Genomic DNA, 13332 nt, shown 5'->3' on the forward strand with positions numbered 1-13332 from the left:
ATTTTTAGTTGTAATTGGACATAATACTTTTATTTATTTCTATGTGGTGCTGAGGATTGAACCCAGGGCCTCACACATGCTAGGTGAGAACTCTACTGCTGAGCCACAACCCCAGCCCCCTGAACTGTTTTTTTGAAATGATAATGCATACCTGTCTCCTGACAGCTGATGCCATTGCCCAAGCAAGTGCAAAGCATTTGCTTGTTTCCTTGTGTCTTCAGCCATTGCATCCCCACAGAGTAGATCACATCACTGTCTGTGACACAGTGACCATAGGGAACAGGCTGGGGGTGAGTCGGGGGCTGGTAAATGGCTTTTCGGACATCTGTCATGGAGCCAGAGCCTAAGGGCACAAGAAATGAAAGTTACAAAACTGGATAAGAGAAGACAGTGAACGAATTCTTGGAGTCAGAATCCTTAGGATTTCACAGAGATCACTCTGACTTCCACGTGTCACTGGTCTGGAAGAGAAATGTCCCTTCCATTCTGCATTGTAGCTTTTGCATTCAGTCTAAGAAATTATCCACAAAACTTTACCAAATGGTCTCCATCTTCCAGTTCATCTGTGCTTCTGGGATTATATTTTTAAATGACAGACATCATTCTGCCATTTCACCTAGCAGATACTTTAAACAAATACCCACTCGGGCCAGGAAACTCATAGTCCTTGAGTTTCACAATCCTGCATTTGGCTAACTTCCTGCCAGCCTCACTTCTGGTCACTTTCTTCTCTGCTCTATGCCTTAGACCACTGAGCTCTTCATCCCCAGTATACCTAGAATCACGTGCTGATGTTTTCCTCATGCATTTCCCTTCACCTTACATGATCTGCCTCACCCTTCCTCTCTTAGCAGCCACCATAAGTCCATGCGCTTGGGCATTGTTTCTTCTGACACTGATTTTAGGGGCCTCTGCCACTGTACAGCAGACCTCTTGCCATCCTGTAACTGCACTCACTGATGAGTACCCTGGGCAGCCATACTGGATTCCCTACAAGCTGCCCTTACTTTCTGCATCTTGCTCTTCTGCAGGATTACTTGTGCTATTTTTATTTGTTTTTCTAAAATTAATTAATCCTCCTTAGACAAGTTTCCTTCTGGATTAACACAACAGAATGTGCTTATTTTTTCTTGCAACTTTGGGTAATATGTTCTCCTGAAGGCCAGGGTTCATAGCAGAGTCAGAACCGAGGTTAGAATGACTGGTAGACTGAATTCCATACACTAGAGCCCAGAGATACTCGACAGAGAAAGGAGCCCAGGTCAAAGACTAGGAAGATGGCCCTGTCTCGTACACCCCACACTGAGAATCAGGAGGGAAAGGGACATAAAGGATCTGTGCAGCAGGTTTCATTTTTGTTTAGCTCAGTATTTCTCAAACAGTTTTGAACAGGGAAACCTTTTTAGCATAGAATTAGTAATTAATGAAAATATTTAATATTCAATGAGTCTTTATACCCAGTTAATTTCCAATGACCCCTTTACTCTATTTTAGTAGGCAATTGTGATTATTTTTTGTTTTATTTTTGCTTTTTTGTTCAGCAACAACTTTATTGAGGGTAATAAAATAACTCAACAATACCATCAAGTTTTGTTTTGCTCATATTTATAAGTGTTAGATCAAAATAAAACCTCATCAAAAGGAAAAAAATCCAATCCATTAATATTTTTAGCTAAAAGACTGATAGCTAAGAAGCTAAGTAACAACGCTGGCACATTAACAAAAATGTACTAAGAATAATAGCAGAGCAAGTGTACACCCTTGATAACTATATTTCTTTCTTCAGACTCTTACAAAACATCTGTGATGCAAAAAAATCTTTTCTCATACCAGAAGTTACTAAAATTTCTTTTTAAAAATATTAAAGTTATTATTATTGTTATTTGTTTTCCTGCTGGGAATTGCACCGGGGGCCTCTACAAGGCTAAAACATGCACTCTGCTCCTGAGCTACACTCCTATCATGTTTTTAAATATGATATTTCCCCCCACTAAGGTCTGTTTTCACTTCATCTTAATTTTCCTCCAAAATTTAAAGCCTGATAGTAAAAATAGTTTTTAACAACTAAAAATCTGTAAATTATCTCAGCTTATTACTTGAAACTCTGCAAATCCTTAAATGGCACGTCAAGGGAAAGGTGGGTTTGCAGAAATATTTCTTGAGCCACTTCCCCATTCTTGGCCCTAGTCATCCTGTGTCTCACCAGAGGACGTGGCCTGCAGAGATGTGTGCCTTTTGCACTTCCACTCCCCTCTGCTGTTGCCTGTGCAAATGCACTGCAGCAGGTTTCCTCGATTATCCTTCTTGCTCCAAGTATCTCCAATTTTATAGGATGACCTTGTGTCCTGATCGTTGCATCTGTCTGTTTCAGAAAAGAAGCATGTAAGTACATAAATCAGATCGAGATTGGCAAGGGATCAATTCGAACCTAACAAAGGAATATAGTTTAACGTTTGGTAGACCACATTTCTGTAACGTTTATATTCAGCTCTGGTGCTGTAGATATTAAATTTCTACAAGATGAGACTGCATTTGCTAAGTGGATAAGTAGAGCTATGTTGTTCCACCTAATTCTACCTTTCTGTTTGCCAAAACTTGATCATCATATTCTATTTTTTTTTTGGCATGGGGAGTATCCAGGATTGAACTCAGGAGCACTCTGCCACTTAGCCACATCCCCAGTCCTATTTTGTACTTTATTTAGAGACAGGGTCTCACTGAGTTGCTTAGCACCTCACTTTTCCTGAGGCTGCCTTTGAACTCAAGATCCTTCTGCCTCAGCCTCCTGAGATGATGGGATTACAGCATGTGCCACCACACCCTGGCAGCATTAATCTTTTAAAATAGCTTTCACGCTATTCTTTTAAACAAAATCATTCTCAGATATTGTATTATATCATTCTCAGGTATTGTACTATTCTGTATTTTTCCTTCTCCGGCTCTCCTGGGCCTTCTCTTAGTAATAATTATGGGCTGCCTTTCAATAGAACTTTCTTTAGAACAGGAAGCCCTGAGGGTCTCCTGGGTCTCTACCAATTGCCCCATGGAAGCTATAAAAATAGAGTAGGATCTCTTTATCCATTTGTTATGTAAAAATATTCAGCAGAGGAACAATCTATGACTAAAATGTTCTCTTACTCTCCCCCCAAATACCTATTTAAAATTCACTAACTAAATAACCTCTTTTGAATTGTTCACTATTACCACTCTAAAGGAAAAGTGGGATTATTCATGTAAAATGGTAATTGGTAACTAAATTACCATTAGTCTATGTGCTTAGTTGTCTGGCAGATAGATCATTTAAATTATAATCCAGCTTCATCCATATGCTACAATGTGAATATAGAGGATCTGTTTGTGAATCAGATACTACTACAACTGTTGGGTTGGAAAAAATAATAATTAGAAAGCTGGTGTAGGCAGCACAAATCCACCATGGGATCTGCCAAGAGAATGGAGATTGAACAAAGGTACTGTTGGTTAGAACTTTCCTCCAAACCCCAATCAAAAGCCATTCCCTGACCCCCACAATTCTGTTTTCAGTATCTTGGGGTCAAACTCCTAACATTGGGTTATGTAAGTGGTAAGTACATATAATCCTTTCTCATCTCCCTCACCTACTAAGTGCTTTTAGAAGGCTAGGCTAATGTTCAATTTATATTTACCTCTTTCCTCTACCACCATCTACAAAGTATGTACTTATAAAATCTCATGGAATAAATAATCTTTAAGAAACTTTTGCCAACTTCCTACTAGAAAAGTTTTAAATAATAGATAAGAATTCGAGTTAGATTTTGAATTTGTCTTAAGCTAAAATGTTGCCACAATGGCCTTAAAGGCTGAGAATCAGAACATTTTAAGTATAAAAAATCTAATGAACTAGTAAGTTTCTGAGAAATATTTGGTCAGAATATTGTCACTTTATATGAGACTTATTTTTTGTTGTTGTTGTTGTTTTTAGCAAAGAATTTGAATTTGAAGATAATTAAGTGTCTTAAGCTAAATTAGTAAAATAGGTGCAAGATATTTATATTTGATTTTAAATTCAGTTATAATCTATAACATCAATAGTTAATGGTTGTTTTGCTGCTGCTGGTTTGAAATTCTACAAAATTGGCCCTGAAACAAAGGCAACAATTTATATTTCAAACAATTTAAAAAGGATCATTAAAGATTCCCAAGGCCAAATTTTCAATAGCACTAAAAAGTTGGGTAAGAGACACTATCTTTGTTGCCAGAGTTGACAATTTTTTTTTTTCAGAGTTGACAACTTTAACCTATGGGATAAATACTTTTTATTTTTATCAATTTTGCTCATAAATCTTTTAAACCTAAAAGGAAACCTAAACCTTTAGAGCTTGGTTCATTTCCATGTCAAATGCATCCCATGCCAAAAGATATATTGGTGGGCTATTTTTAATAATTTTTTTTGCTCTTTTTGAGATACTTGAAAAACATCTCAGTGACAATTTAGATCATTCATAGAACTAATCTTCAAATCTATGACACATTTAGCATCTGAATAAATATGAAGATTTTTTTTCTTAGTAGCCATAGCATAAGACCTCTTGAACAAAGACTGTTGTTTTCTACTTATTTAGTCTTCTCAGATACAGAAAACAGTGGCTATAGAACTTTTTCTGACATCCTAAACTCTGCAGGGCTGTTATTGTATTGGATGTATTCTAAGAGACAGATGTCATATTATAATTCTCTCTAGGAATTCCAGAAAACAGTAGCTGGCCTCATCATCAACACAAAGACCTAACACATACTTCTAGAGGTGCAAGTGATGCGTCCACTGCCTTCTCCCAGGCAAGTACAATCCATCATCATCCAGCCTTGATAGGGCTTTTCCCAGGTTTCCCCAAAACCATAGGAAGTCCCAGCAGCATTATCAAAACATTTCTCAGCTGTAGAACAATTTGGAAGAAAGAAAGAGAGAGAGAGAGAGAGAGAGAAGGTTATTTTGAATTGTACTGTCTCCCTGTAATTTAAAGTGTAGTGTGTTAGCAAAAAAATCCAGCCACAATTTTTTAAGTGGCACTCTCTTTGGAAAGAAAGGCACACCCTGGACCTAAGCACAGAGTAAGCAGCCAAAGCAAAAGGAAGCTCCAGTCAAACTGGAAGGAAGAGCTTCTGTTCTACTAATGAGCACATGGACTGCACATTTTCAGCCAGTCTCAAGCTTCCCACCAGCGCTTGGTGTGAAAAGTATGTATGTATCTAGTCTGTGGGAAAATTCCAAACTTAATTATGAATTATGAATGGCCTGAATAAGATGACAAGAGACCTCTTTCAAATTTGGATTTCTGTAAAAACAACATAAACCCCCCCCAAATTAGAGAACAATAAGCAAAGGGAACCAAAAACTTTTGGACTTATATATGAGTTCAGGTGAGGATTGAGACTAAGAAAAGCTCACAAATTTTTATTGTGAAAATAAATTGCCAACGTGCAACAAACAGCACATGCCATTTTATGTTCCAGTCCAGTGCATTTCAATGAAATGTGTCAAAAGTGTCATTTTTTTTCTTTTGAATAATTTATATCTTAACCAATGTAGGATCTGAGATCAAATGTGAATTTTGGTTTTGTTTTATTTTTTTTTTTGGTTTGTTTTGTTTTGTTTTGATTTTGCAGTGCTGGGGACCGAATCCAGGTCCTCATACATGCTAGGCAAGCACTCCACCACTGAGCCCCATAGTGCTATAGTCCTGAGTTCAAATATTAACAAAAGAAGGGCCTTCCTCCTAAATCTTTCAACTCTATCTTGTGATTTTGAAACAAAATGAAGACTTCTGTATATGGTTAGTACTTTATGATCTGATTTCCTTAAGAAGATTGCAGATCATGTAACATTTCATTAGTTAAAATAAAATTCCCATTTCACTATTTTTAAAATTCAATTCAGATCTCCAGTTCATGTACATGTGATTTGGGTTCGACTCAATATTATAGCTCTGCTTGGTGCCCCTATTAATCCGCAAAAGCCACACACCTATAGGCTTGCAGGTCCACTCTCCTTTCCCGTTGCCAAGACACACGCACTCCAACATGTAACCACCAGTCTCATGAGGTCTCCTCCAGGTGTCACCGATCTTGTAGGACTGACCCCCTTCATGGCAGCGGTCTGTTTAAGAAAGAAGGCAAGGGTTGATAGAGTGGGACAGAGAATTAAGGAGGAAAAAAAGTCTTGTGTTCCACCTAGAACAGGCACTTACGTAGTCTAAAGTGAGACACAGAGAACAGTTTCTGTGTCCTACTAGAGACACAGAAAAGTTAACAGAGCTGGTCACTCTGGGTCAATTCAATTGAATGTCTTTGTGCCTAAAGTTCAAAGGAAACCACAGAGAAATCTGAATATCAAAGAAGAGGTGATAAATCCTGATTCCCCAGAGAGATCACAGAAAATTGGGTCCTAACAGAAAAGAAAGGTGGGGAGGCTTGGCCTCCACCCTTGCACAACTGGTTGAGCCTGAGACCACTCAATGCAAAGGCCACATTTGGTAGAACATTCCCATTTTCAGGTGTACAGAAAGCCTATAATTTACCCTAGCATAGGTATGTAATTTTGGTGGAAAGCAAATGGATACATGCATATAAAGTGTGGGAATCCTGATGCTTCTCTAGGATATTAAATCCAATAGCAAATCCAAAGGCTAAATTGTTCACTAGATAGTAAACACTGTAGACCACTGATCTTAAGATCTGCCCATGAAGTTTCAAAAACTCTAGCTTAAGTGTGGGGAAAGTTGATTTTGTTTATTCACAAGGAACTAATTTGTTCTTCTGGATGGAAACATTTCAGATGACTTTAATATAAATGATTAAAAAATCCTATTAATAGAAAATACTGGTAACTCAATGAATCATACTAGAATGATTGCCTTAGCTTCACTAGAGCTGATGAGAATCAGTCCAGTCCCCAGTATTCCTTGGGCATGCTACTGGGTTAATCATTTTGTATTATCTCTGGGAATTACTATCTCAGGGATCTGCTTCCTGGATTAACCTATGGGTCACAAATAAACCAGACCATTTCTGATATGCAAGAGGTCTCTGCATTGCAAACAAGAAAAGCAGATAAGATATGACTGACTCACTCTTCATGAACACCCTTGCAATCACTGGGCTTGAAGAGGCCCAGGTAATTTAAAATACTAACTCCCTTAAGCACATCCTACTGAAATGGAACTCAAGAGAGCAGTTTGATTACAACATGTATATACACGCACGCACACAGGGACATAAACACACACTTATAAATTCATACACATTAAATACCCTTTCCATCAGTGCTTAGAACCATCTTCTAGAAGCACAGAACCAGTTGGTTGGCCACACAAAAGTACCTGGTCACCAGGGGCAAATCCCAAAGGGAAGAATAGTCCATCATGGGTAATAGAGAATAACAGTGACATTAATAGAGAAATTCACATTTATGACAGTTTATCATCATTTTACAGAACGTATTCCTTACTTGCAATCGTGCAGCTTATTCTCCCTCACCAGGCCCTGATGCAGGTACAATCCCAGATCATGGAGTATTTAGGGCGCTCATAAGTGCCACCCACTCGGTAAGTGTTCCCAGTATACTTGTCAAAACAAGTCTCTTCAGCTGAGGAGAGAAGAAGCCCATGTGAGCCTCACATATATGCAAGCATTTCTGCCCCACTAATCCATCCAGAGGACAATGCGCTTTTCTGCTTGAACAGCTACTGCAAGTTTTAAAATGAAGTGCAGAGTTACAGACCCTTGGCACAAAAAAGGTCACAGTTTTTTACCACTGACAAGTTCACAAATTTTCTGTAAATATTTCTATCAGAAAGAATTCTCAGGGGAAAAAATTCATACAGAGTAGTAGCTTACAACAGGCTAGACTGAAGAAAGGGATTCAGATTCTAATCTCTGAGTCAGGGCCATATAAAAAGCAGTTTGAAGACCCCCACCTCCCTCTAGGCACTGACCCTTGTTAATTCTACTAAGTATTTCCATTTGAGCCTCATTGGTGCTTCTCTGAAGGCATTGCTATAATTTACTAGAAATACATTAATGCTCTGAAGGTATGAACACTTTGAAGTGGTTAGTGGTTTTGCATTGAACCACAGCTGACAAATCACTTTACAATATCGTACCCTAAAGTGTTTTCTGGCCCATAATCTTATAGTTCAAGATCTGAGATTACTTTCTAATAAACTTTTATAAGTTTTGTTTTGTTTTGTTTTGAAGGAGGACTCACAGAATCTTTCATTTTTATCATTAAAAACTTTGGGAGAGTAAAAGAAAAAGACGACTCTGGAAACAAATTTGGAATATATTGTTTAAAGGTAAAAGTGTAATATGAAAAGCCCACATAACCAGCTTAGAAAGAAGAAATAATAAGCAATTCTATTAGAAAAATGGTGCGTGTATTTTTATTTAGTGCTAAATTTTTTTTTTTAGAGAGAGAGAGAGAGAGAGGGGTAGAGAGAATTTTAATATTTATTTTTTAGTTATTGGCGGGCACAACATCTTTGTATGTGGTGCTGAGGGTCGAACCCTGGCCGCACGCATTCCAGGCGAGCGCGCTACCGCTTGAGCCACATCCCCAGCCCTTAGTGCTAAATTTGAGTAACAAGACTCACTCATTTATTAAAAGACTCTAGTGACATCCCTGCCTCCCTGCACAACACTTACGCTCAGGTTTGCTCTCGCAGTTGAAACCTCAACTCCCTCCATAACAGGTACACACCAAGGCATTGCCTAGGTAGGTGTGCTCCCACTGTTGGTTTATCTGATAGAGTTTTCCATTGTCAAAACAACCAGCTGTACATGATTGAAGGAAAAAGTCATTAAATTTCCATTCCTCCTTTTGTTCAAATTATGGATTTTTTTTTCTTTACACACAATCAAATTAATAAGTCTGGGCACCAAACAGAAAAAGAACTTAATCACCAGAATGCCAGGAGAATTAAAAATAATATTCTACTAAAATATAGACGTAGAAACCAGTTATTCAAGGAGTTAACCACAATTTGTATAGGTGGATATTTGAATTTATTTTTCTTTTAACTTAGCTAAAATGTTGTGCAATGATGTCATTTCCATCTGGCCAAGGGTCTACATCAAAGAAATGGAACAATTCTAAAAGGTGGATAATTGAAATTAACATTTTGAAATATGCAAGGAACTTCAATACCCTTTTGGAAAAAAGAAGTCAGGAAAGGCAACTTTAAAGTTTCCTTTTGCTAAGGCAAAGGGAGGGTGTGTCTTTGAAGAACTGGAAGAGGAATTCCAATCTCTTCTTGCTGAAGAATCCCAAGGGGCCTCAGAGCAATCTGAACCAATTACGGATCTTTCAAGTTAGTAAGAAACAAGTTATTATCTTCTCACCTCCGCTTGGAAAATATTTAACAAGTTATTTAGTAACAAAGAAAATAAGGAGCAGATGGAGAACTGATAGGCACACATGATCTTTCTCTTTAAAAGCAAGTTTTGATTAATTCATAGAAGGTCACTCTGGACGTGTAGAATTGATTAGAACAGTGGAGGACACTGCAGAGCCAATGCATTATCTCCTCTTAAGGCCCCTAGAACCCTCTTGCTCAAACCAAGAGCCTTTTGTGTCCACAGCTGGTTTCTCTCAAAAAAGCGCTCACTTACACTAACACACACACACACACACACACACACACACACACACGCGCGCGCGCGCGCGCAAAACTTCAGCCACAACTTTACTTAGCGTTAAGGTGCCATCCCAGCGACCGCCTGTTTTCAGCCTGCGGTCAGTACTTAGGCTTACTTTGAGCGACAGTCACGGGGGATTGGGGTTGTACGATTTGCTGAGCCTGCCTCTTGCCCCAGTGGAGGGCACCGCTGTCCCCAGGCACAGGACCGCCAGCAGCAGCAGCCGGGGCCCAGGACCCCTGAGCATCTTGAGTGGGTGGGGGGAAGCCGTCGTCACCAGAAGGCAAGTGGGCAACAAGTTGGGTTCCCTTCGCAACCTGCGGGAAAATTCCCTCCCAACGCTTGTAAGAAGGTGGGGGCCAGAGGATGGGGAAGGGAACCCGTGGAAGGACCGAAGAGGTGGACAGGGCGGGAGAAGTTGTGGCTGCAGGTCCCTTGTCCACCGCTCACGCCAGGGGTTCCTTCTCCTCCCCCGTACAGCGTGAGCGACCGAGCCCAGGACGCCCTGGCTTATATAGGACGGTCCCCTCCTCCCCCTGCGAGGCGGGGGGGGGGGGGCGCTCTCCCCACGCCCTCCCACCGCGGCCTCTGCGGTGTCGCAGCGGCCGACCGCGCAATGATTGGCCTGGGCTCCTGGTGACGTCACGGGGGACTGTGGGTTCGCCACAGATGCTGATCGCCCGCCAGGATTGGGGCAAGAGAACTTTTTATTTTTGGTTTCCTTTGCGGTCGTCGTTTCCTTTGGGCGATCGGGTGGGGAGGGATGGGAAGCTACTGTAAAGGAGTAGACTGGGAGGAGAGGGAGGGTCTGGAGTTGGGGGAAGCGAAGGGCTTGCAAGGTGGCCCCCTCTTCCGTTTTCTTTCTTTTTAAATTGGGGGTGGTGGTGGTGTTTGAGAACATTGCGTCACCTCTGGGGGGAAAAAGTCTGTATTCACAGGAGTGCATTTTGTGGGGGAGGAAAGACCAAAAAGTAGCCACCACCTTCCAGCTGTAGGAATCCGGACTTTGCAGTCCCAGGGCGGGGCTGGCTTTTTTTCTGTTGCCTTTCTTTGGTCTAATGTGCCCTGTGTTGAGACATCCTTTCTTTGACTTCAAGGGCGTCCTGTTCAGACTTCTTTCCTCTACGCTGTACCTACCTGGATAGGAGAAAGGGCCAGCCGGGAAATGGTTGGCGAAGGGGAAAGTAAGCCTTTAATGAGTTTCTATTAAGTGCCAGGAGTTCTTGGGGGTGGTTTGCAGATTTGGGGAAAAATTGAGAGAACGAAGCGGGGTTTTGTTTGAAAGGACAAAACAACAGTTTCCTTTTTATATATGCAAGAATATAAAATATAAAATGAATATAGATCTTTCTTCCCTGGGGATGGGAGGCCCGTTTCTACTGGAAGAATCATCAGTAGTGAACAAGCTGAGAACTAAAAAGTCTGACCGGTTGTGGACGGACAGAAAGATCCGTGTCCTTGCCACGTTCATTGCCCTTTACTCACACAGCAGAGATTTTGTTAGAATCACTAAAAGCTGGGGTGGTAGTGGTGGTGAACTTCTACAGTCTTGCCTTCCTACAGCCCCCAGCTTGAGTTTGCTTGGCATTTTCTTTTTTTTTTTTTTTTTTTTTTTTGCAGAAATCAGTTTCATCAGATAATTCCCCACCCCACCCACTCGGAGTCCCCGCTGCCAGATTTTTATGTTTCAATTGTTATTTTCTCCAAGAATGTGGAAAGTTCCCATATAAGACTTCCTTTGTCTTTCCTTCTAAACTCGAGTGTTGGAAAGGGAACCTGAGAAGTCTCCAGGATTTAGCAGCTCATGACATTGGTCCTTTTTTTTTTTTTTCCTCCAGGCAAACACAAGTTTACTTGATTTTTAAAGGTTTTCAAAAGGAGAAGCCCACAGTTTTCACAGTAGTCCCTGAGAGATCTACACTCAAAGCTCTGTTTTCTCCTTAGGATAGGAGTGCAGAGGTCCCCTTTGCTTTGAGAACATATTAAAGTTACTAGCAAAATATGTTTATTTCTGCAAGGTACGTATTTTCTCCAAAAGTTCCTCCTTCAGAACTTCCATAGGAGTAATTTGAACTCCATGGTCTATAAAATCCCTAACACATTAAAGACACAAAACTAACATTTGTTTTTGTTGATGTAAGGAATTAAAAACAAAAAACCACAGCAAACATCAGTTTCCTGCAAGTGGTGTAGAATAATTCTTGAGGAATCTTTGTGACCAATACTCCAAGTTGAATGAGTGCCATAGATTTCCCCAAATTTAGAATCCCATCTGGGTTAGAGTTTTTTGTTTTGTTTTGTTTTGTTTTCTCATCACCGCTAGACAAAAAGTTTTCTCTTTCAAATATAAAAGGGCTCCTTGTAAAACACTTAGTAAATTTCTGGGAAGCCCAGTGTTCCTTCCAGAGGAAAGGATACCTGGAAATCAGGATGTAAGCAAGATAAACCTGAAGCTAAAGCGGTTTTAAAATACACAGCTTCTGGAGGAAGGAAATAAGTGGTCTGAAAAGTATTTTGTCAACCAAAAACATGAGGGTTTGTTATATTTATTCTCAAATTACATTAGAATAATATACCTATGAAGGCTTGGGAGTGGAGAGAAGCCCACTGTACTTTTCAGAAATTTTTGTATTTCAATCTCATAGAAATAAAATTTAAGAATCTTTAAAATTTCTAATGTCTCACAAGCAAAGGCATAATATTTGTCGGAATCTTAAAGGAATCTTGGGAGTTTACCCTTTTACTTAAAAGTTGTTTTTTTCTTTTTGTAAAGTTGTTTTTTGTTGTTGTTTTGTTTTCTAACTTTGGAGATTGAAACATTTTCTTAGTTAAGATAACAGGGCTCTACAGCATTCTTTCATTACCCAAATCCCTTGTAACTCTGTAAGTCTGTTCTCTCTAACTGGGAGATGATTAAATCTTAAAGACCACACTAAGGCGACTGAAGTCTCTAGTGCTCAAGATTTCCTTAAGAACTCTGAATAGTTTGACAGGGTAGGTTCTTCTTCAGTGAATAGTGGCCTTTGACTTGTAGGAAACACCCTTGGGTTTCTCTCATTAAATAACAAATAAACAAGCAAACAAACAAAAACTCCATTTGGAGAAGCAGCCATTACAAAAAAAAAAAAAAAAAAAAAAAAAGAAAGAAAGAAAGAAAAAAAAAAAACAAACCAGATAATCCATAGCAACAGAAAGTGCATTGGTGGGTATCTGGAGCTGGGAATGGGAATTAACTATTTTAATACACACAAAAGAATTTTACTAGGGTGATGGAAATAAGTGTTCTAAAACTAGATTGTGGAAGTAACTGCCCTGTTGGTAGTTCCTAAAAATCACAGAGTTGTGCACTTAAAATGGGTGTTCTAATGTAAATTATACCTTAATGTAGTTTTTTTAAAAAATTGATTTTAAACTGCATTTTTAAAAATTCTATTGTATTTTTGACATCTCCTGATTTTGTTTTCAAGACTTGCTCCCGAGCGATCACAACATACCCAAGGTGCCTTTATTTCTCATTTTTCTAAGAGAAAGTTCGCCATGACTACAGGAGATGTTCTTATGCACCAGTGGTATCTTATAAAACCTAGTCTTTGTGTGATGGTTCATCATGGCAGAGACAGAACAGATTGTCATTGAGGACTGTGTCTTGTTTCTTCTGGG

The 13332-nt window shown here is 39.6% G+C and overlaps 1 protein-coding gene across 1 annotated transcript in view; it reads right to left on the reverse strand.

The window, feature by feature from the left end:
• LOC143410596 (fibronectin-like) overlaps positions 1-9919 on the reverse strand; it is a 55463-nt gene extending 45544 nt beyond the window's left edge. The window contains 8 exon segments of the mRNA XM_076871437.1: positions 152-343; positions 2204-2362; positions 4776-4913; positions 6002-6133; positions 7484-7621; positions 8680-8808; positions 9782-9841; positions 9844-9919. Of these exon segments, the coding sequence (XP_076727552.1) occupies positions 152-343; positions 2204-2362; positions 4776-4913; positions 6002-6133; positions 7484-7621; positions 8680-8808; positions 9782-9841; positions 9844-9919 (1024 nt within the window).
• Between the last annotated feature and the right edge of the window lie 3413 nt (positions 9920-13332).

The sequence above is a fragment of the Callospermophilus lateralis genome, chromosome 11, assembly GCF_048772815.1.
Source record: "Callospermophilus lateralis isolate mCalLat2 chromosome 11, mCalLat2.hap1, whole genome shotgun sequence".
Taxonomy (NCBI): domain Eukaryota; kingdom Metazoa; phylum Chordata; class Mammalia; order Rodentia; family Sciuridae; genus Callospermophilus; species Callospermophilus lateralis.